The sequence below is a fragment of the Gopherus flavomarginatus genome, chromosome 2 (assembly GCF_025201925.1).
Source record: "Gopherus flavomarginatus isolate rGopFla2 chromosome 2, rGopFla2.mat.asm, whole genome shotgun sequence".
Taxonomy (NCBI): Eukaryota; Metazoa; Chordata; order Testudines; family Testudinidae; genus Gopherus; species Gopherus flavomarginatus.
In genome coordinates, this window is record NC_066618.1 from 66,054,414 (window position 1) to 66,079,829 (window position 25,416).

General features: G+C 44.8%; 1 protein-coding gene across 2 annotated transcripts in view; it reads right to left on the reverse strand.

Moving 5' to 3' along the window:
* Nucleotides 1-25,416, reverse strand: part of JAZF1 (JAZF zinc finger 1) — a 279,200-nt gene that overhangs the window by 3,998 nt on the left and 249,786 nt on the right. The window contains exons 4-5 of one of the 2 annotated variants that reach the window (XM_050938735.1): nucleotides 17,824-17,993; nucleotides 17,347-17,407 (exon numbers count right to left, since the gene is read on the reverse strand). In XM_050938735.1, the coding sequence (XP_050794692.1) occupies nucleotides 17,372-17,407; nucleotides 17,824-17,993 (206 nt within the window). In that variant the 3' untranslated portion in view covers nucleotides 17,347-17,371. Of the gene's footprint in view, nucleotides 1-17,346; nucleotides 17,408-17,823; nucleotides 17,994-25,416 lie in introns of those variants that run through there. The other variant, XM_050938734.1, reaches the window with a different exon arrangement.

Consider the following 25,416-nt stretch of genomic DNA (forward strand, 5'->3'; position numbering starts at 1 on the left):
AGACCGTATATGGGGGATGGGGCGGTCAGCCATCATGGCCACCAGTTGGCTGCCCTGCCGAGTGGAGGTGATGGCTGCAAGGAAGAAGACCTTCATGGATAAGCGTGAGACAGAGCATGTGGCCAGGGGCTCAAAGGGAGGTCTGGTGAGGGCAGAGAGCACAAGACTGAAGTTCCAAGGAGGGGCAGGTATGAAAACCAGAGGGAAGATGTTTGACAGCTCTTTCAGAAATTGGGTGGTGGTAGGGTAAGTAAACACCAAGTGGCCATCCACAAGTGGGAGCAAGGCACTAAGAGCCACCAGGTGGACCAGACAGAGCTAAGGGAGAGGCCTGAGGTCTTAAGGTCTAAGAGGTAGTCTAGGGTGATGGGGAGACAGATGTACTTGAGGGAAACGGTGGTGGTGTGCCCAGGAGGTGAAATGCTTCCATTTCGCTGTGTAGCACACTAGAGTGGAAGATCATCTGCTGTGCATAAGTATGAGTGGAGCAGGCATTGTCTACATGCAATCCCCATTCAAAAACCAGGCCATCAATCGAAGCAGGTCTGGGCTGGGATGATGGACTCTGCCCAGGTCCTGGGTGAGGAGGTCTGGCAGATCGGGGAGACCGACTGGGGGTGGGAGGTGAGTCTGAGTAACCAGAACTGGAAACCAGAACTATCTGGGCCAGAACAAGGCTACCCGGAGGAGCGGTGGTCACAGCCCAACTACAACGCCTGGGGTACATCAGGGCACGCTTAGATTCAATGGCACCTTAAGTCTTCCTTCTGTTGGACCATTTTGCCGCCTTGATAGCCCACATAACGCTCATACCTCACACACCACAGTGCACCGCTCTCTCTGTCTCCTCAGCCACATGGTGGCCTGCACCCCATGTGATACCACATACCTACATTCACTGTCTACAACTCTGGTCCCCTTCAGTCTGCCCAACATCAAGCATCTGGACACTGATCCATGGCCGGTCTGCACTTCCTTCACCTGGTAGACCGATGCTGCAAGACATCCCATTCGCCACCTCCGGCCCCATAAGCACCCTTACTACGGATGCTTCCCTGGCTTGTTGGGGAGTCCACTTAGATGGCTGTGCCACACAAGGGGCTTGAACTTATCACAAGGCACACATGTGCATCAATATCCTAGAGCTGCGGGCAGTTCGCTTAACCGCCGCACATTCCTGCCTCTTATCCACAACCAACACATTCAGCTCCTCTCCAACACCACCACCGCAGGAGCATACGGCGAGGAGCGAGTGGACAGTGAGGATGGGTGATGTCGTTTTGGCAAGGATTGTCACCACCAAGAGCCAGTCGTCCAAGTAAGGAAACACACATAGAATACCCCAGGCACTGTAGCTGGGCTGCAGCCACCACAGTGAAGACTCATGGGGCCATGGCAATACCAAAGGGGAGAATTCTGAAGTGGTAGTGATTGTCACCCACATGGAAGCAAAGGAACTGGATGTACTGGATGGATATCGCTATGCGAGTACGCGTTCTTCATGTTGAGGGCTGCGAACCATACCCCCTGGGGAAAGGTGGTGATAATTGATGCGAGCATCACTATATGGAACATGGCCTTTCTGATGAAATTGTTAAGTAAGCAGAGATTGAGGCTAGAGCGGAGACCTCCTCCCTTCTTTGGGATGAGAAAAGTATAGGGAGTAGAAACCCTTACCGACTGAAGAGGGAAGGCACGGGTTCAATTGTACCTTTCGTTAGGAGGGTGTTTGCCTCACACTGTAGGAGGTTGCGATGAGAGAGACTCCCAGGAGGTACTGGAGGGGAAGAGGGGAAGGTAAGGAACTCGATAGAATAGCCATATCTCACACCCTCCAATACCCAACGATGCGTGGTGATCTTGCCCCAGTGGTGGGCAAATAGGGCAAGATGGGCTCCAGAGACAGTAAGGGGGGCTGGAGGTGGTGATGATGGGGGCTTGCCAAAACTGGGCCTTAGATTGGTGCCATGGTATGGCAGAGCAGGTGTCAGAGGCTGACGGTTGTGGATATTGTGATCTGGGGTGCTGTCAGGCGGGGTCCTGATACTGGGTGTACATGGGCTGGTACGGTGCATAGGGCCATGGTTGGCAGGGTGACTTCTGTTGCTTCTGTAAACTCCTGGAGACAGGAGAGTCATTTGCGAGTCCTTATGGAGTTGTAGGGACTCATCTGTCTTTGCCGACAACGACTTGCCCTTGTCAAAGGTGAGAAACTGGATGGTGGTGTGGATCTCGTTCGGGAAGCCGGAGGACTGCAGTCAGGCCTCCTGTTGCATCTATGCCTGCGGCAGGGAGCGGGAGGATGTGTCTGCCACATCCATCACTGCTTAGAGGGTAAACATGGCCGACAAGTGACCTTCCTCCACCAGGGCTTGGAAATGCTGTTGCTTGTCCTGCAGGAGATGCTCCAAGAACTCTACTAGCTTGGCATAGTTTTAAAATCACACTTTGTTAGCAGAGCCTGGTAGTTTGATGTGCAGAATTGCAGGGCTGCAGAGGAGTAAACTATGCATCCCAGGAGCTCTAGGTGCATTGCCACCCTATCTGGAGGAGTGGAGGTGTGTGAGTGCTGCCTCACCTGTTCCATCGCTGCGTGCGCCACCAGCGAAGTGGGAAGGAGTCAGGGGAAGGCAATCAGCCCCTTTGGATGGCTGTGGGGGTGAAGGACACTGGTGTGTGCCAGACCGCCCGTGCAGTTCGAAGGATGGCTTTGTTTATGGGAAATGCAATGCAGGACAGTCCCCTAGGCTGGAGAATGTCTAGGAGCGATGGTGTTGGTCCTGGACTTCTGCCCATGGGACACCCAAATTCAGGGCCACCCTCTGCAGCAGCTCCTGGTATTAGTGGTGGTCATCAGGTGGCGAGAGGGTCAGGGGAATCAGTGCTCCATCCAGACAGGAGGCTGTTGTCGGGATCGGCTCCCTTGCTGTCTCTGCCTCTAGGTCCGAGCTGGACGGTTCTGGTGAAGGGGCCCAGATGGAAGGGTTCAAGACATGAGAAGATGAATATGGGTGGTGGTAAGTGTCCCACGTTGGCCAATGTGCTCAGGGGGTCTAGTCCTAGAGATACTCCAGGCCCCAAGAGTACACATACCAATGCGGCAGGGTTGGAGCATACCCTGCCTGGTGCGGTGGCCATGCCCAGGAGTCTGAGCAATGCCTGGGGACCGGGGAGAATGATGGTTCCTTCGCTGAAAAAGCCTTGGAGTCCAGAGAGATCTCGGATGGCGGCAGCTGTCAATGAAGGTGGTCCTGCAACCATGGGGTTTGGTCTCCAGCCCAGGAAGAGAAGTGCATCCGTTGGTGGTGGGGCTGCGAAGCCAAAAGCAGCAGCAAGGGGGGAATATGGCAGGTTGAAGTGCACTGTGGGGAGCAAGTGTTTGGCTCGTCCAGCTGTCCATGGCACATCCCGCTGACTGCTGAAGCAGGGGTGTGTATGTGGTGCAGAGCAAGGGGGCTCATGTTGTGGTGGAGATGCACAGTATGGAGGGTTGTCTTGTGGTATGGTTAGTGTGGTAACCAACGCTACCTATGTTGCCTCCTTTTTAGCTTTACCCTCTGCATGGGGAACCTTAGGAGGTGGCAGGTGCTGTCCACATGCTTGACCTTGTCAGATCTGTGTGGTAGGTAGGATGCTCACCACTGGTGAAGGGTAGTGCACTGCTGGTTCTGCCAGTCCAGGATCGGACTCTGCAAGGGGCCGGAGAGCTTCTTCCATGAGGAACTTCCTGAGTCGCAGGAGATGAGCCTCATGGGTCTGCAGGGGAAAGGACTTAGAGATGTCGCAATATGTGGCAAGATGCACTTCTCCTAGGTAGTATAAGCAACGGCAGTGCTCATCTCTCATGGAGAACGAATTGAGGGCATGAGGCACAGTTCTTAAATCCCAGAATGCAGAGCATAGTCCCCCAACAAAGTCGGGGCAGCCCTCGAGTGGGGCAAGTAACTACACTATAGACAATGTACAAAACTAAGAAGAAAAAACAAACTAGCTAACTAAATACAACGGACAGTTGTTCTTGTAGAGATTATGAGCAAGAAGATTCTGACTCCAACCACATAGCACTATGAGGGAACTGAGGAGGCATCACCCCGCATGGCCTCATAACCTTGCTTGGAACATGAGGCAACATACGACCTGCGTACAGGTCAACAGACTGCTGCTGAAAACTTCCAGCGCATGGCACACCTATGTTTGGAATACACACAGGGACCCTCACTCGAAGGAAAATAGATGCTCTTTATTTCTTAACACTTTGAATAAGCATTTTCCAATGGTCCATTTAATGCTATTGGAAAAACACCAGGAAGTTGACTTAGGGCTTGTCTTACCAACTGTTCACGGCAAGCTGGGGTGTAAATCTATCTTACGCTAGCTTGTAGCCTACCACCTGCCTGTGTGGGCCCTGCTGCCGTGCATGAAAAATTCTGTGGTGCGCTTTAATCTCCCGTTTCAAAGCAGGGTGGATCAAAACACAGTGAAACTTTTAGTGTATGGCAGTAGGTTCCACGTGGACAGTTAGCACGCAATGAGCTGGGGGATAAGTCTATGTTGTGCTAGTCTTCCACGCTCTACGTATCTTTAGACAAGCTCTAAGGAATATATTCAAGCAAAAATGAGTGAGCACAGTTGTATTCAGCTATACTCCTTCAAAGGGCTCAAAGCAGCTATCACCATTTGCCCTATTTTTATTTTAAGATTTTTATTTTTTTTTATGAGACAGCAAGAAAGCTTGATAGCCTTACATCAGTGGTTCTCAACCCCATTGCCAAGTCAGCACACAACTGCGGCCCCATGTGACATCCTCAGGATCATACAGGTTGTGTGTGTGTATATATATATATATTTATGTTTATAATTATTGTGTGCAGATTCAGCCCACATAACACATAGAAAGCTGCATATGCTGCCCACTATGGTAAATAGAACACTGCCATACATGTACAATACCTAGAGAACTAAGTACACAGGAAACAGTCACCTTTAGGTTGGACTTTCACATGATTTCACAAACCTCCCCATTTCTCTAAGCCCCTGACCCTTAAAACACACTTGAAAAATAAATAACCATGTTTGTGTATATTTACCACTGAAACCAGAGTTCTCTAGCTGTCTTAGAGAAGAACTACTATGCTTAGAATTGCTACCATCACAGTTCCTGCATATTTTGCCTTTAAGGGAAGATGTCAACTTTGTCTGAGAAAATCCTTAGGTATCTTTTAGTTTCACTTGCAGGATCAGGAAGCTGGCAGCTTGAGAGCCTTGTACTAAGACTGGTTGAAAGCCTCTGTTGCTTTCCTTCTGTGCTAACATCTTACATTCTTCTTGCAGATTTTGAGACTAGCCATGGTTGTCTAGCTAAGCTGTGACATTTTATGTATCTGCCTTTAGTGGGTTGGATGATTAATTAAAGACTCATCTAATTGAGGCATGCTCTTTCTCTCAAGGCTTGTTTACATGGCACAGGAAAGTTCATTAGAAGTGTGTGACTTGTAGAGTGCACTAAATGCCCCATGTGGACCCTGCTGCAACTACCTGAAAGATAGCTAGTTCGTGTTAATGTAGAAGTAGGTGCCTTTTACATCACACCCACAGAGTCTTCGTGGGGCAGTCAGAGCACTCTATAAATCACACCCCTCTCATGCAGTTTGCTGAGCCATGTAGACAAGCCCCAAGTATATTATCTGCTTCCTCTTCAAGGGTCCGGGCCTTTGAATAAACTAGGAGAGTCTGAGATTGACTTTCATTGTAGCAGCTGTGAACTGTCCAGGGGATAGTGTTTTTCTTGTTCTTCCAGAGGAAAGGTTTATGGACATTCAATGAGCAATTACTACGACAAGGCCGCAGCCCTAGAACTCAACTCCTTTCTAAAGCTTGTAGGTTTGATTGGCTACACTTACTATGATTACTAAACTAAGAGGATGAGAACTCTATAGTAATATGCACTAATTACTGCCCAGAACGTAAGGGCATAGTCAGCCAGGCTTAGATTCAGGAATTTTGCTATGCTGAACACGGCCTTCTAATAGTTATAAGTGACAAGAAGGGTTTTGTTAAGATGGGAATCTGAGCTATGCCTACCCAGAGCTCATGCTGTGTGGAAGTTCAGAATATCAAGCCCTTTGATTATGACCTTCACTCTACAGCTGCTGCTGGACAATTCACTAACAAAAAAACTTCATTAAAGGGTTGTGATTCCTTTATACTCTTACAGAACATGAAAGTTGGTAGCCACAAACTGAAACCTCAGAAGCAGGAAATAACAAAACAAAAACATCAGAAAACCAGGAAATACAAGTAAGGTAATACCTCCCACAGCACACGTCCTCCTAAAGTCTGATTCTGAACAATCAATGATGTATCTATTCTGAACTGTGATATGTTGTATTCTATGCTCCCGAGTAACAAATCTTTGCGCCCAATCCTGTGCTGATCTTGCCTGACACAATTTCAAGCAATTCATATCAGCAGAAATATTACATAACTTTCAACCTTTACTAGAGAATCAGTGATCAGCGGAGCCCACATTAAGGAGAGAGAGAGGAAAAAAGAAGGTAAGTGTGCTGTAGAGGAGACTACATTACAATGCCCCATCTCACCTTACACTCCACGGAAAGTTTCTCCTGACCCATTTCACACAGAACTGTGCCTCTTCAGCTACATATTTTTTTTGTTTTGTTAAAGCAACTGTCTCCAACTTAGTATAAAATGAAGCCTATGAACTATTTGTTCTCAAGCTTCATCACATTTTCAAGCACAAAGCATCGGGGATGAAATGCTAATCTTCAGCTACAGTGTGCGGGGGTGGGGGGAGGGGTGATGGAGGAATGACCCAACACAAGCTAAGTTTATCTTTAGAAACTTTTGAAAAGTTTGCCCAGAGTAATGTGCAAGAAGTTTTCCCTTTTTTAACTTCAGCTTAAGAGAGAGTTATTTGGCAATTATACTAGAAGTAAAATGTACAGTTAATGGTGGCATCTGTGCAGTAAAAGCTACAGAGCATAAATACCCTCAGTTTGCATGGCAATAACATGATCATTTATGGCAAATGTTTCACTTTGGGTTTACTTGAAACTTGGTTATTGGATTCTTTAATGAGTTATTCTGAAACACCTCATGTGCAGAAATCAGATGGATGAAAAAGACAGCACAGCCTTTTTCCAGGCAGAAGGTGCTAGGAAATTCCATCTTGGCTTGTGTTTTAAGATTAACTGGGTTAGAGAAGGGTTTGAAAAAATAGCAAAATGTTCAGGCTATGAGAAACCAACGCAACATGAAACTTGATCTACATCGCTCCATAAAAGCACTGAAAGAAAACTTTTGTTGGAACTGCAAGTCAACTCTTCCTAATTTTTTCCACTGCTCTAATATAAACACCTTGTTGCGTGTCTTGGGTTAAATTTGTTGAGGTCTAGAGAACAACCCTGCCAGACCCATCTGTCACTTTTATTGCTCTAGATACTTAGATTAATGATGAGATACACATACAGTTGAGGAAGAAGGCTGAAGCATGGAAAGACATTCAGAAATCTTAAACTAGATGGAAGAACAATGAAACTAGGATCAGAACAGGAGATATCAAAGAGTTCTAGTAATGGTATTGGTGCGTTTGTGTGGCTACAGTGGCATTAGTTTGGCAGGACCGTATGCCCTAGGATGCCCACCACTAGCTAAGGCATTAAAGTTTGGGATCATGTACAGGAATAGTACATATGTGCAAGGATACAAGACAGGGACATGAATGTAGTTGTTTGGGGGTTTCATTATATTCTGTTTAGTGCTTGGACACTTACTTTAATTTTTGCACAGTTTCTGGTGTTTAACTTACACACAGTGAGGTTATTAATGCAGGAGTTGCTTGCTCCTGACCAGACAAACGTAGCTGCTTTTAGGTGCCATCTTTAGTGGAGGAGGGCAAGAAAACTGCCCCATGGACAAGCCTCTTTCTCTCAGGTACTGGACTTGCTTCTGTTGAACAATTCTCATCCACTCCCTCTCACAAACTCCATGAGCCACAGGTCTGCTTCCTCCTCTCACTCTTCCATCTACCCCACCAAGCTTGTTCTTTCTCTATGCCCCGCCCTCCCCCGCCCACTGCTTGTTATCTCATGCCTGCCCAGCCTCTCCCATGTTCTTTTGCCCTTAAATCAACTCCCACTCCCAGCCTCTCTGTCTTGGCTCCCCCAAAGCTCACCTTTAAGAGGCTTTGGGGAGGGGTGCATGGGAAGGAGAGAGGAGGCCCATCCTCTTCTGGGGAGACTGATATCTTAGCATTCTTTGAGGGTGCTGGAAGGGGTCACCATTTGGACAGTTGCCAGTATTTTCAAGAGAAAGACCACTGGGCTTCCCAGCCTCAGGGAGCCCAGGCCCATCAGGCTCACTGAGCCCTTCCCATCCCCTTTTATAGGCAGGGTCCAAGGAAATAATGCTCCTTAGAGGCATAGGTTTCTTTGCAATAGGTGGATCTCCATAAGCAGGGGGAGCCCAGCTGGTAAAGCACAAAGAAACTCTGCCCACTCAGGGGAAGGATTTCTTAGCTGGGAAAGATAAAAAAAAAATTAATTACAGATCCTGCCAGCATAAAAGACATCCTGCCTATTACAGAGTGATCTGCCCTGCCCCAAACTCCCTGCTAATCCCGCCTCTCCATAGGCTCTCACTTCCCCAACCCTATGCTGCCTCTGTGAACTCCAATGCCACCCATTCAACACAGCCCATATCCTCCCCCTCCTGCTACCACAGCCTCCCTTGCACTCTTGATTGCCAAACCTTTGCTGTTCTCCAATTTCCCCCTACCCAACAACCCTCTAACTACATCCCTATCTGCAAACTTGTGCTGCACACTACACTGTCTCCACTCTATACCTTACATAGCCCACCAGACACTGCTGCCCTCAGTCTTTCCAAGCCCCCATTTACAACCGGCAGTCCCCGCTAATCTTGTTTTCCCCATGCTTATAGCCATCATTACATGTCCTCTTGCCAACTGATCTTGGCTGCCCTCTGCCCAATCATACCCTGAACTTTTACAAATTCTAAAAACACCAGGAAACCGCTGCCTTCAAAATATGTAGCTGATGTTGCTCAAGTGCATTACCTAACAATACAGTCACCAAAAACCTCAGAAATCACCAGTTAAGGCAATGTTCACTTTTAGACCAACCTCAACTCCCGAACTTTCCATTCAGCCATCACAGTAAAGCAGATGCACTCAGATCTGTAACCTCCACACCCAATTCCCTTTCTGGGATGATGTACGCTCTCTAAATATATGTGCACTGGAGAAACTCAATAATGTGTTATTTGTACATGGAAAAACTATGAGCTTGGAGCTGAAGTGTGCCTTGTGCAGAGGAACTGGATGTGTGCATTGTGGGTGGCTACATGTTGGAAGTGAAAGGGAATTTGTTGTGTCAATGAGAATTCTGAGTGTATCTGCTCAGTTGTAATATTTGAATGGTGAGATACGTGAACTGAGTTTGGTGTGGATGCGTATGATGCCCTAACTCAGGGGCGGGCAAACTTTTTGGCCTCAGGGCTGCATCAGATTTCATAAATTGTATGGAGGGCCAGTTAGGGGAGGGGGTCATGGCCTGGCCCCCACCTCCTATCTGCCCCCTTCGCCCCCAGACTCCTGCCCCATCCAACACCCCCTGTTCCCTGACGGCCCCTCTGGAACCCCTGCCCCATCCACACACCCTTGCTCCCTGTCCTCTGACTGCCCCCAGACTCCCGCCGCCCCATCCAACTCCTCCTCTCATTCCTGAAGCCCCTGGACGGCTGCCCCATCCAACTACTCCTTTTCCCTGTCCCCTGACTGCCCTCTGCTGCCCCATCCAACCCCCCCTCCTTCCTGACTGCCCCCTGAGACTCCTGCCCCCATTCAAACCCGTGTTTCCCCCCGACCAGCATCCACATCCCCGCCCCCTGACCACCACCCTGCCCCCTTACCGCACTGCCTGGAGCACTGGTGGTGCTACAGTCGTGCTGCCCAGCTGGAGCTGGGTCACACTACTGCCACCGCGCAGCACAGACACCGGGTCAGGCCAGACTCTGCAGTTGTGCTGCCCCAGGAGCTCACAGCCCGCTGCCCAGAGCATTGCGCCAGTGGCAGAGCGAGAGAGCTGAGGCTGTGGGGGAGGGGCCAGTGGTGAGCCTCCCGGGCCAGGAGCTCAGGGGCCAGGCAGGACAGTCCCATGGGCCGTAGCTTGCCCACCCCCACCCTAATTGCTGACTTTCTGGATTTTTAGTGACTGTGTTGATAGGAAATGCACTTGAACAACCTTATCTGGAAGTTTTGTGGGCACTTTATTTTTATTATGTTTACCATAGACCAGAGACTATGTGGTAGATACTCTATACACAGACATTATGTATTCATGTATTATTTCTGTTACATATATTTGAAACTTTTCATTGGATCTGTAGCAGTTGTCTAAATAGGTTCCTCGGCTTTAAAGATACTTCAGATAAGTTTCAGCTTTGCTTGTCCAACACATTATTGACATTGGCCAACATTATCGAAGTAAGAGTCTAATGCTATGCTCTTAAATCCATATTTTGGCCCCACAAGAGTGTGATTTTCAGAAGTGCCTTAGAAACATAAACCCCGCTGTCTTCAATATACACCTACATGTGGATTTAGGAGCCTAACGTTTAGCTTTGGAGAAACAAAGCTCAAACATATCACATATATCTTGGATTCAATGGAACCCATTTAGACCACTGCTAAAGATCAAATTAAAAATTTCAAATATGTATAAGATAAATAATACATAAATACAGTTACATAGGAACACTCTAGAGCAGAGGTGGGCAAACTACGGGCCACATCCAGCCCACGGGACCCTCCTGTCTGGCCCCTGAGTTCCTGGCCCAGGATGCTTGCCCCTGGCCCTTTCCCTGTTGTTCCCCATCCCCTGCAGCCTCAGCTCACTGCGCCACTGGTGCAGTGCTCTGGGTGGCAGGGCTGTGAGCTCCTGGGGCAGCGCAGTTGCAGAGCCCAGCCTGACCCAGTCTCTGTGCTGTGCGGTGGCATGGCTGGCTCCAGCCAGATGGTGTGGCTGCCTGTCCTGCTGCTCTGGGCGGCACAGCTCTAGCGCCGCTAGCTACTGGTGCTCCAGGCAGCGCAGTAAGGAGATAGGGAGCAGGGGGGTTGGATAGAGGGCAGGGCAGTTAGGGGTGGTGGTCAGGGGCGGGCGTGTGGATAGGGCTCGGGGTGGTCAGAGGGCAGGAACGGGGGGTTGAATGGCGTCCGGGGTGACAGTCAGGAAGGAGAGGGGTTGGATGGGGTGGTGGGGGATCCAGGGGCTGGATGGGGCAAGAGTTCTGGGGGGGCTGCCAGGGGGCGAGAAGCAGGAGAGGCGGGGATGGGCCACACCTGGCTGTTTGGGGAGGCACTGCCTCCCCTAACCAGCCGGCCATACAATTTTGGAAACTTGATGCAGCCCTCAGACCAAAAAGTTTGCCCGCTCCTGCTCTAGAGCATCTAGAAGTCAATGAGTTATGCAAAAGCTTACATCTTTTACCAACAGAATTTTCTCCGATAAAAGATATTACCTCACCTACCTCTCACTAATGAGTTACTTAGGTGCTTTTGAAAATCTTTCCAAATATAGAGACATAGAACCTTTTAAGGAAGCTTAGGGTTATATTTTAGAAAAAACCGACAATTGTATTAGAAGAAAAATCTAAGGCAGATTACAGTAAATAAAGGCTAGAGTAACAATATTATTGTTATAATTTATTGGTAGACAATTTCATATCTTTAAAAAAAATAAGACTGAAAAACAACAATTAAATGTGTGTGACTCACTTCTACTGTGATGCCTACAGAAAACTGTCACTGGATAACAGCGGGGCAGATGGCCAATAGGGACTTCTGATATTTATCTGGCCCATGTAAAAACATGTTCTTATTACAGTTTCCATCATCATCCCTCCCCCGTCAGAATATTGTTACCCTCACTGCTGAATCTTGTCTTAATTACACTGTTTAATTACATTAACTACTCTTTGGTGCAGAGCCAGTCTTTTACTTTTGTACCAGGCCAGGCAGAATGGAGCCCAGACCCTGACTGGGACTTCCAGGCACTCTCACAATACAAATAATAATAAATCGTCATCATAATATAAAAACACATAATCTAAATGCTCGGCAAAAGGAAGCTGTGTTCATTCATCATCTCTCCTCCAACCAGAAGTAACTTAGACCTTTTCAGATGTAAAGTGATTCTGATAATTACTGTATGTGTGCATCAATATTCCTGTTTGTAGCCATGGTCCTGTTTTACAGCCTTCAATGTTATTACCAGCACCCAGCAGGAAGTTCCAGTGCATGATCCTTTGGTATCAGGACTCCTACCTAAACTCAGCAAATATTTCTTCTGAGTGGGGGTTAAACAGAGGGAAGATCAAGAGGAAACATGACATACAGTTGACACAAAATGAAAGGAAGAGGAAACAAATATCAATACAGAAAATAAATTAGATGAAGAGGAGAAATGAGGAAACAGAAGCAACTAACTGGAAGTGAGACAGCTAAAGGAAATGTCCTTACCCATCTGGGCTTAACAGGGATACGTATTTTCCCAAAACTATGGTACTTTTTATTTGCTACTTTCTCTGTTTGTTAGCCTCTCTATGGGTCGTTAATTTGTTCCCTGTCTGACTGTTCTACCATTAATGGTGCACAAGACCAGGGCCAGCCTTAGGATTTATGGTGCCCTAGGCGAGATTATTAAACTGGTGCCCGTGTGCCTGATCTGCTCTTAGCAACACAAACATAAGCTTACAGTATTGGAAAACTTGCCACATTCACGTTATTAAAACCAGTTTAACTTAATTAAGCACACTGTAATGCTGACGGACTAGCACTAAAGAAGCAGCACTATAGAAAAAATTCTGATGACAGAATGATGCAATTTTTTTTTTAATTTATCAAAATTTTATTGGAAATTTATATGAAGAGGTATTGAAACAAAGATTTGTTTTTAATTAAAAGCAATCTTTCTGGCTTTTTTGGCTGCAAAATCAGTAATAATGTCATCGTATGACAAAGACAAAGTCGTGTCTTGTTTGATTGCAAGAATAGCAAGACCAGTTAAGCATTCCTGACTCATTGTAGAGCGGAGGTAGTTTTTAATGAGCTTTAGTTTTGAGAAATTCTGTTCTCCTGATGCTACTGTTAAATGAATTGTCAGTAGAATATGAGTGGCAATGTACACATTAGGATATATGTCAACAAGTTTGCGGGTATGAATAAACTGTACAATGTCCATCACCGATTTTGCATGTGGCAACACTGATGACAGTGTACTCAATTCTTCGTATAGTTCAAGTCCATTTAAATCAAGACTATCACCATGCTTCAGGAGGCTCTCTAGGTTCTTGCACTTTGTCATTAGTTGCTCTTGTTTTCCTATTTCGTTGAATTTAGTTATGTCATACAAAAATCCAAACTGTTCATGGTGTACTTGCAAGGTATTAAACTTTTCATCAACAGCAGATACTGCTTTATCCATCACAACATTAAAAAATTCAACCTCAAATTTCTTTTCTGAATCGTCTATGGGCATGATCTGCCGTACAGATTGTTCACAAAGAAGTGTCCCTGGCCTTTTTAACTCATATTAACTATGTATTTACTTTATGAAAGTTGGAGAAAACATTGTGAAAATGTAAAACATTGGCTGCCCAACTTCTGGGCTGGCAAAAGTTATACTGACTCACAGGCAAAAAAAAAAGCAGGAGAATCTTAGTACAACATATGGTCACTCTATACCAGGGGTCGGGTCGGCAACCTTTCAGAAGTGGTGTGCCAAGTTCACCGTAATTTAAGGTTTCTCATGCCAGTAATACATTTTAATGTTTGTAGAAGGTTTCTCTCTATGTCTATATTATATAAATAAACTATTGTTATTATCTGAGGTCTTGGCCACCGGTCCTGCTCAGGCCACTGCCAGCTGAGTAAATGAAACCCCAAACCGGCGGTGAGCTGGTGGCTGGAACCCTAGACAAGGATCCCAGGCCCTGCTCAGCCCGCTGCTGGTCTGGGGTTCTGACCACCAACTCCTGCCAGCCAAGATCCCAGCCGCCAACCCCCCCTCAGCCCGCTACCAGCCTGAGATTCTGCTCACCCAGGCTGGCAGGAGGCAGAGTGGGGCTGGCGGCTGAGCTCCTGACTGGCAAGGGGCCGGCAGCCGGAACCCTGGAGTAGCGTAGGCTGAGTGCTGCTGGCACCCCAGACTGGCAGCAGACTGAGCCACTCAACCCCCCATCGGCGCTGCTCAGCCCGCCACCAGCCCACTCAGCCCGCTGCCGGCTGAGTGAATGGAACCCCAGGCTGCCAGCAGGTTGAGTGGTTCAGCTGGCCTGCTCAGCCCACTGCCAGCCTGGGGTTCCTTGGGAGTCCCCAGGCCAGCAGCAGGTGCTGAGTGGGGCCAATGGCTGGTATCCCAGCTGGCAATAGGGCAGCAGCCAGAACCCCAGAGCAGTGATGGGCTGAGCCGCTCAGCCTGCTGCTGCATACCATCAAAAATCAGCTCCTGCCACCTTTGACATGTGTGCCGTAGGTTGCCGACCCCTGCTTTATACACTAGTAAGGAGATGAACACATTACAGTTGTTGGAGGGCTCTTATCAGGAGTAACAGGCTATAGGAAAGTCAGTCAACATTTTTTGTTTCTCTGATGAAAACTGGCCCATTCCCTGCCTCAAACCAAACCTGTCACTAATAATTGTCAACAACTTAATTTTCTGTTTTTGGCTAAGATATTGACTTTTTTTAAAAAAAAAATATTGAAATTGGATTCAGGATTGTTAGCAAGAATTTTTGGCAAACAAAGTTGTTAAATGACAATCTAAATGGCAACACAGTACTGCTTTCATGCTTGGCTCACCTCCCAGTCCGCTGGTCCAACAGCTGCAGTAGAGGAGGAGATAGGTGGAAAACTGCAGGACCCCAAAATCCACCTCTTGGGGTGCAGAGTGGCAACAGCAGCAGCAAACCCTCAGGTCCAATCACACGCCAATGGGCACCACCGCCAGCCTTATGGACCATGGTGAAGTTAGCACAGCATCTGATCTCAGAGACAGGGCACCCATGGAGCCACAGCAGCTCATCCTGCCCTGTGCAGCTCCCCCCGGATGACACGGATCACTGCCAGCCCAGGGGAGAGATGCGCTCCCCAGCTAGGGTGGCCAGATCCAGATGTCCTGATTTTATAGGGCCAGTCCCGATATTTGGGGCTTTGTCTTATATAGGCACCAATTACCCCCACCTAGAGTCACCAGACAGAAAGTGTGTAAAATCAGGACAGGGATGGGTGGGGGTGGGGGGGTAAAAGGAGCCTATATAAGAAAAAGACCCCAAAATTGGGACTGTCCCTATAAAATAGGGATATCTGCTCACCCTACCCCAATCCCCTATCCTGATTTTTCACACATCTGGCTAACCCCAGCCAAACCCTGTGTGACATTCCAATTCTGGCTGCCTGCCCAGGAAGTGAGTTACTTTCACTTTCATTCCTCAGCAAGCAGCCAGCCTCTCCTCTCCCCCAGCACTTCACCCAACCTAGCCCTAATGGAGGGGAGGGAGGAGAGAGAGAGGGGTGCTCCTGGGGAGGAGGGAGAAAGGAGGGGGTGCTCCGTGGGGCGGGGGGGAGAAGAATGGATGTTATGGGAGACAACAAAGGATACTGGTTCCAGAGCCACAGCCTCACCTGACCGGGGGGAAAGAGTCACACTCACAGGTGAGCTCCTTTCCCAACCCCCACCCCCTCTCCTTCCCAGAGACCCTAGCAGCCAATCCCATTCCTCAGACTGTGCTGCATTCGGCTCTCTCTAGGACCCAGCAGCCCTGCTTCTACACTGTCTGGGCTGCCTGCAGAGTGGTGCCCCCAGGCAGTGTGAGGCCCTACATGGCTGCCTGTTCTGCCTATGCCTAAGGACGGCCCTGCACAAGATATCCCATAGACAGTCCTCATGCATTTGAGATGAAGGCAGCGAGATAGCAGAAGCGGGCAGGAACAGCTTGCTTATTTGGCAGTAAAAAGACAGAGGAGCTGGCAGTCAAACAGAGAAAAGACAGGATATAGCAAATTACAGGGTGGTTCTCCTAGCTTTTTCCACTAAATAAATGTTTTCTGCAATGCACAGATGCCCTCTTGGGAAAGTAACTCCTAAAAATTGCCATGGCCTGTTTGCTTCCTGGGCTAAGCATTTACCTTTTATTCTACACTCCTCCCCTTACATACCTTTTGTCATACAGAAAATGTGATCATCTTGCATAATGTGACCACATCTGCTCACTGACACTTCCAAATAGCCCAAAAATATCTTTTCCCCCACTACCTCAAGAGGTTATGCTGAGATTTTCCTGAAGAGGAGAACAAGTATTATGTAATTCATAATTCAAACTAATCTCCACGTACAGGACTAACATTGCTATAGAAAGCGTACACACTCTTTTGCACAATATTTTCACTTGTGACTGATCTCCACATACATGCACATATGTTTTGTGACAAGCATTACTGAGTTAAAGGGGCTGTACGTGATTCAGAATAGCTGCAGAATCAATAAAAGGCACACATTTTCAAGTACTGCACATTTTTATGCACAGTATATTTGCTATGGTCAGGATTTATAGAACTTCAAACATTACTTATCTTCCTGCACTTCTCTCTTTCATATTTCAGTTTTGTATTCTATTTTAGGACTTTACTATGCAGCTGTTAAAAAACCCTTATCTTCAGTGGCAGTTTATACTGTAGGTTGGGGTCCTTTGAGCCTGTTGGATTTTAAAACATTCTCTACACTGCTTCATGGAAAACTTTGAAAAATATTTAATTGAGACTAATCTAGCTACATATTCCTACATTTTTACTGGTTAGGCACCTTTGCACAAAAAATGAATCTATTCTGTAAGAATCCATTTGCTCCTGCTCTAATTCATGTGAAATAATATTTGCTTTGCCTGTAATATCAGAGAGATGCATGCTAGACAACTGTGATGGCGCAAGGAGAACATAAGCAGAAGCTGATTAACAGATTTTTATGCAAAGGTCCCTCATATGATAAAATGAACGAACAAAAAAAAAAAGACAAATTTTACCAGAATATATGGTATGCAAACAGAAGCTTCCAATCCTGCAGTCAAATCCATACAGATTGTCATGCCCACGAGAAGTCAGAGGGATTCTGCACCAGTACAAGATTCTGCTCATACAGATCCGTTTTCAGGATCCGGGTCAGAATTTACCCTATACAGATGTTTTCATAAGTTTTCTATGAGGTTATTCTCTGAAGTGGCCTTTGGATTTTTAAAATTAAATGGTACCTTTTGCACATCACCTGTATCAGCAGAGGCATCACTGGCATACTTTCAGTACAGGACAGCACAAAATCTGTAATGGTTATATAAAGAGGACCCATTCTAGCACAGGTATGGACAAGTTCTATATGTAATGTGCGTGATTCCATTTAACAGATGAATGTTGGCATCATCTTTCCATTTCAGCAGATAATTTTCTAGAATAAGGCTTGCTAATTACAATATGTGACCCAATTGCTTTAATCGTTCCTTTTAACAATCCCTCTTGATCAGTAGATATAAACGCAACATATGCTGCATAAGACTTGATAGTGTTTGAGAGGAAAATAAGTCCAAAAAGAACATCGTGCAGCTATATGAGAATCTGTTGAAATCTTGTAAAAATAAAAGCGAAAGGTCTAATAAAACAGAAAGATGTGACCTGCTTTCCCAGACTCTCTCCTCTACTGCAATGAAATAGAAATAAACCAAGTCTCTGTTATAACTCACCTTATATCTCTTTTTACATCCAGGAACAGGACAGGCAAAAGGCTTCTCATCCCCTCCATTCATACACATTGAACTGAGAATAGCTTCCGAGCTGATGGCGCTTTCTGTGGTCCAGGACTCATCACTGTCTGATTCTTCATAGTCTACTTCTTCCTCATCATATTCGCTACCTAAGAAACCAGGGTATTTCACAAGAATAAAGTGAAATCATTGCAACACAATTCATTTTTATTTCATTGTTCTCAGTGCCTTATAACTTGCCTACACCCTTCCTACTTACAATGCAGGAAGACAGGTACTTTTAATCACATAACATGTCTTGGTTATAGGTACTACTCCATAAAAACAGCCACAGTACCTTTCTTAAGTAGCTGTAAGATAGCTGATATTAATATATTTTCATGAACGATCAACCACAGTGGCATTAAAGGTTCAACAATGGATTGATTACAAACTCAACTTCACTACTTTTCTAATAAAAAAGCCCCCCTCTCTTCCAAATCCCACCTAGAAAACATAGATAATTTTCTCCAACCTAGGCCTTTTAGGGCTTTTCCTTTACACGCTACAATACTGAAAAGCATAATTTGACAGATCATAAACAGTGTAAAATAATACGTTGACAAGTCCTAATGCATTTACTAGCCCTTTGGAATTAAATAGAATTATAGCACAACATTAATAAGAATTACAGTGTAGCAATTATAGTTGTGAAATTCATTCCCTTGGGTTTAGGGATAAATGGCTGCCTTGACCCCATTTTGTTCCAGATATGCTACAGCAGTCATTTGAGCACCTGGTACTGAAGTTTTTAAAAAAATTTTTTTAATTACAATAACTCAAAAAAGTCTGAAGAAGAAATTAAATGCAAAACAAGGGAAAGTAGAAAGGCAATAATGATAAGTACAATAAAAAAAGGAGTCTCAGCTGATAAAAGCAGCAAATATATCGAGAGAGAGAGAGAGGAGGGAACTTTTTCTGGAGAGACTTGTAGGGGCTGTGCAGCTTGCTGGAGGTGCTGTAGGAAATGGCAACTCCCCTCTGCTCTTGCTCCCACCAGTGATTTTTGTCTCTGACTTGGCAAGAGGGGATGATTTAGCTCCAACTATTGGAATCATTTCAGCAGTTCCAGACTGAGCCTTATGAGTTTTATACAACTGTTTGTGTTGCTTCCCTCATTATGCACTTTGCATACGTGTCTGTAAACAGCTCTTTATTCTAAGGCAACAATGCAGATGGACTCTGGATCAATCAGACTCTGAAGAAGTTGTAAGGAAATAAACTTCACAAAGAAAACCCATGTTTCAGCATGTAGTGCAGTTTTCACTTTTTATTACATGTGAGATGAAATATGCCCTGTATTCTATTAAATTATCTATCCCTTCCTGATCTCTCACTTTCCCTGCCCTCACTCTCATAATCAGTTACTCTTTACTCATGAGTAAATATGTATGTCAGCTGGGAACTATAAAGTACTTATGACGTGGAGCAATAATCAGGCATTTTACATTAGGTCACATATGTCAGGCTGTACTACTTTTTTTTCTATGGTTTTCATTCTTACAGGGTGGAGTGCAGATGAGAGGAGATGGATTGTTGTTTCCCACCATTAGCAGACGTGCAGACGTACACACACACACACACACACACACACACACACACACTCCCTCCCCCGCTGTGCAGAACATCCAGAAAACTCACCATTATTTATCCCACACAGATTGATTGAAAGTCAAAATGTGCATTATTGACCTCTTAAAATATTTTTGAACCATAGGAAGAGATAACCTAAAATGAAGTTAAGGTTCTTATAGTTTAATTAACTAACAAAAATATTTAGGAAAACGTACTTCTATGATTTCCTGCTTTTGATTACATCTTGACGGAAAAAATTCCTCGAGGTACTACTCCTTTCAAGCTTTTTAGCTCATCTTGGTTTTTCAAACAAATGTGTCAGATAAAGCTACAATACATAAATTTATGTGTTTTTAGGATTATACAATATGTAAGAACTCTGACACTGACACCCCCTTCAACCACTAAACTCCTGCCAACTTCCTCAATCAAAGGAAATGAATAAAATCTTAAGGGAGATTTTTTTTTTTTATTATCACCGCAAACAGAGCTTCAACCCCCAAAGAAAAAAGTTCCAGAGATTCCCTGAGGTCCACTTGGAATATCACTATTACTGTTGATTCTACGTGGAAGGTACCCTGGGCTACATTAACCTATGGCACTGCAACTCTCAGTTCCTAGGTGCCCTGCTACTAGTGGAATTCACAGCCCTGAATTAGGCACCCAGGCTCCTCATACATTAAACAGGGAGAGTGAGGTGCCTAAGAAAGGAATTCTCAGAATCGAGCAAGCTGAGCGAGGAGCCCTCTAAACCAGCCAGCAGTGAAATACAAAGGAAAGGGGAGGGCAGGGCTTAGAGACCAGCTCCTTAAAGGTACTTGGGCACCTCATCCCACTGATCTGTGCCTTAAGTGCCAGACTGATGGGCCACTGGGAGGTGCTTCCCTCCGCCAAGGGTCGTAGCTAGGAACCCTCTCCGGGAGTGAGGCACCTAACTCAAGTCAGCCCTTTCTCAGGCCTGGTCCACACTACAGCGTTAAATCGATTTAAACAGCGTTAAATCGATTTAACGCTGTACCCGTCCACACTACAAGGCACTTAAAAGTCGATTTCTGTACTCCTGCTCAACGAGAGGCGTAACCCTAAAATCGATATTACTATATCGATTTAGGGTTAGTGTGGATGGAAATCGAAGTTATTGGTCCCATTCTTTTACTGAGCTACCCAGAGTGCACCGCTCCGGAAATTGATGGTAGCCTGGGACCATGGACGCACACCACCGAAGTAATGTGCCCTAGTGTGGACGCGTAAAATCGATTTTATAAAATCTGTTTTATAAAATCGATTTTATTAATTTCGATTTTACTCTGTAGTGTGGACGTGGCCTCACAAACAAACAGAGATGCCTCTTCCCTACTATAGCCAATAACCCAGTGATTGGGACACCTGCCTGAGACATGAGTTCAAGTCCCTGCTCCAAATCAGGCAGAGCAGAGATTTGAAAATATATCTCCCACCTCCCATAGAAGTTACAGAAATTGGAGCTGGGGGGACTTCGAGGTCATTCCCCCACACTGAGGAAGGAGTAAGTATACCCAGACCACCCTTGACAACTGTTTGTCTAACCTTGTTTTAAAAACCTCTAGGGAAGGGAATTCCACAACCTCCCTGGGTAACTTGTGCCAGTCCTTAACTATCCTTACAGCTTTTCTTAATACCAACTTAAATCTCCTTTGCCACAAACAAGGCCAAAACTGAAGACAATACTCCACTGCTGAGTAGAGTGGAACAATTACCTTCCATGTCTTACATACGATAGCCCTGTTAATACATCCCAGAATGGTACATGCCTTTTTTCTGCAACAGCATCAAATTGTTGGCTTATATTCAATTTGTGATCCACTATAATCCCTAGATCCTTTTCTTCAGCACCACTGCCTAGCCCAGTTAATCCCCATTTTGTATCTATGAATTTGATTTTTCCTTCCTACGTGCAGTACTCTGCATTTCTTCTTGATTGAATCTCATCTTACTGATTTAAGACCAATTCTCCAATTTATCAAGTCATTTTGAATTCTAATTCTGTACTCCAAAGTGCTTAAAGCCTCTCCTGGGTTAGTGTCATCCACAAATTTTACAAGTGTTCTCTTTACTCCATCATCCAATATTGACTAGTACCAGCTGCAGAACAGACACTACTGGACCCCACTTGACATGTCCTCCCAGCCTGACAGTGAACCATTGATAACCACTCCCTGAGAATGCTTCTTCAACTAGTTGTGCACCCAATTTATAGTAATTTCATCTAGTTCCCCAATGTCCTTGTGATGATGTTATGTAGGACCATATCAAAGGTCATACTAAAGTCAAGATATATCATGTTTACTGGTTCATCCCCATCCGCTGGTTATCCGTCAAAGAAGAAAATTTTGTTTTAAACCAAGTCTTAACTCTAGGGAGGTTGAAAGTTAGAAGTACAATTCCACATATGAACTGGCAGGTAAATATAATAATTCAAGTGTGTTGCTCTCAATATGAAATATTTTTCAGACATAATATTTTACTCTGAGTTGGAGGCACAGGATCCATTGTGATGCTAATCCCATGGAACTGAATAAACCCCGCCCCCAAAATCTATTTAAGTAGATCCTGGTCTAAATGAAATGTATAAAAATATTTCTAGCAATAACAATTTATCCTTTAAATAATTAACGTGGTTTCAGTTGTCTTAGAAAAATAACATCCACTTAGGTAGTATTTTAACCGTTTCCCCCTCTGAATTTCATTTTCTCACTTGTCAGCATCTAAGTGCAGCAGACCAAGAGGTGCCATGTCAGCGTTGCCAATAGTGTGAAAATGAATCAGTTTTTTTTAAACATATAGGTTGGCTTTGCCACAATAAACAGGCCTTAGATGAAGCAGTTTGAGTCTTAAGAATCCCAGCTTTGTGCAATCTTTCCCATACCACCCAGGATTCCACAGCACTCCACTACCATGTCAAGTGTACCAAATGCAATTTGATCCACCCGCTCCTACTTGCTCCTTTTGGGCGGTTTGCCAGCATACTGCAGTGGGCTGAAGGGGACGCACACAACAGTGCACGTTGATCAAGATACAGATTTTGATCTCTGTTGGTATTTTACAATGATATAAGAAAAATGGGGGGACGGGGAAATCAGCACATAAATATTTGCCTTCAGTTGGACCACAGGTTGTTACACTTGTCTGATTTACAGAATCATAGAAGATTAGGGTTGGAAGGGACCTCAGAAGGTCATCTCGTCCAACCCCCTACTCAAAGCAGGACCAATCCCCAGACAGATTTTTACCCCAGTTCCCTAAATGGCCCCCTCAAGGATTGAACTCACAACCCTGGGTTTAGCAGGCCAATGCTCAAACCACTGAGACATGAAAGGCCTATTTAAAAGGGCTCAGAGATTTAGTTAGCCCTTCTGGGCTAGAATGTTGCCTTGCACACAGAAAACTGAATGTTCTGTTAGGGCATAATGCCCCTAAAAGGACTCTAGCAAAATTTTTAGTGGAACATACGTGTTAGTGGGCTTACCATTTCTCCTACTGCTCAGATGGGAAGGCTGATCAATCATTCCAGAGATCAGCACCCCAAACCAAAATATTAGGAATAGGCTTCAAAAATCTAGATAGAAAAAGAACATGTATGCATTTCCCAAAATCAGGTGCCCTAAATATTTGGAGGAGGGAGGGGAAATATTGATAGAAAAGTATATAGTTTGAACAAGGTGTTATACAAAAAGGCAATAATATTATTGCCACTTAAAGCTAGTTATCTAACTAGCAAGCACATTATCTTTTTTGTCTGTTACTCTAACATACCATTCTCTTCTCTGAACTCCCCTCCACTGGCTCCCTGCTTTTCACTGCTTTAATCCCCTTGCTATCATTTTCAAGACTCTAGGTAGCTCCACATTATCCTACACCTCCAACCTTGTTTTTCATTGTTTCCCTCTCTCCTGGACCCACCCATGAGGCCAGCCTGAAATAACTAACCTCTGGTAATATTTAAAGCCCTATTCATCTGTTTCTCCTCCAGCTGGCTCCATGCCATCTCTTATGTCTCACCTTTTGCATGCAATGCTTTCACAATTCTGGCCCACAAAGCTACTTCCCCTCTCTTCATTCAAATCTCTCCACAGATTAACCTCCTTCGTGCTCCCCACAATAAGTGAGCCAGTAACAGAAAAGAATCTTTTTGGTTTATTTTAAACTATTTATTCCTTCTACTGAACTCTCTCTGCTATGCTGTGACTGTCTGGGTGGTAAGAAAGTGGCTCCAGGCCGGTGCTTCTCTGAGGGAACCCCAAGCAGACAGTGGGATCATAGTGGAGGGAAGGAAGCATGAAGGCCTTACGCTATGCTGTGTTTAGGACCCCAGATAGCCTTGTCCCAACCAAATGTATGAATAAATATAATATAGACAAACTATCCTCTTCATGCTATATAATACCATGTGATCCACTCACCAAGCCATGTTTCATTGACAACACAAGACCCCCTTTCATTGAAACTAAGCATAAATGACACTTTATGCCCTCAGAAAGCTCAAACTAACATTAAAATGCTAGTTACTAGGAAGGAAAAGAATTATTCTGGGCCACAAAATACTGTGAAATATGCTGACAAATTACTTCATTTCTGACATTTACAATAAAAAAAAAAGTTAAAAACAGCCTGTACTCTAAATATTTTGATTTGTAGAAATAAAACACATATGTGAGAACAGATGATCTATGATAATTGCCTGTGTGCTAAAATGTCTTTGCAGCATGCTAAAAAGGGGCAGAATACCATAAAGGCCCGATTCTGCTCTTGTTAAGGTCCACAGGCATGTTGCTATTAACTTCAGTTGAAGCAGGACTGGGCCCCAAGCAACTGTCTGAATTCTCCTTTTTCTAATCAATTGAATCCATAACTTGCATTGCTTAGGAGGGAGATACTGATCACGTCACTGGGACTAAATCATCATGGAGTAAATATTGCAGGCCATTTTTCAGATGCACTGCTGTAAATCTGGAAAAACAATTTACTTTTGTGGAATTTACTGTGTATTTACATTGCTGTAACTCAGACCAAAATCTGCCCCTCCATGTGTGTGATTTATTATTTCTTTTTCTCAACTGTTTGTGTAATTGAAGATGTGATTGCAGCTTGGGTAGGCATAGCTAGATAAAAGCTAATGTAGGTAACGCACAAAAAAAGATAGCAGTGAAGATGTGTTGGTGTCAGCTTCAGTGGGGGATAGCAATGGGAGTATCTATTCAGGGTCCTTGCACAGACTTGTACAGCCTGAAACCCATGCTGCTGCATCTTCACTGCTATGTTTAGCCAGGCTAGTTAGATATACCCTAAGTAAGAAGTTTCCAGCTGGTGCACATCATTTGTGATGATCCAACTGGTACAGTTTGGCCGCACATTCATATCTAAAGACTTCAGTATTTGCCAAGAAAAATGAACTACAAACACAAAAAGGCTGTAATAATCACTATAAGAAATAATTCATTTCTACAGTATAATCAAGAGTATTAATGCTGTACTTCCCCTCCCCTCCAAAAATATAACTGTTGTCTCTGTACACAGTATATAACAACGTAGTTTTAGAGTAACTAATTTACTGTGGTTGGGCATAATGCTTTTAGTGTCATCGAAAGTTCATGCAAGTTCCAATGTTCTCCCATAAAACCTCAGTTTCACACTTTGTCCTGTGTGGGACTTGCAGTTTGTGTTTCATAAAATAAAGTTTTATGAGAGTACTTTTATTTTAAGAAACCTGTTTTCCTACATACTTGGACAGCTTCCTTGAAATACAAGCCTGCAAACTATTTTCAGTGAATTTTGATCTAATGCTAATACATTTATTGATTTGTTGAAATTTCTCTCTCTCTCACAAGCAGCAAGGAAAATACATTTCCACAGAAGATACTCATAGATAACATTGAAATACCTATAAAGTCATTCACAGTGAAATACTCTCCACCTGCATTA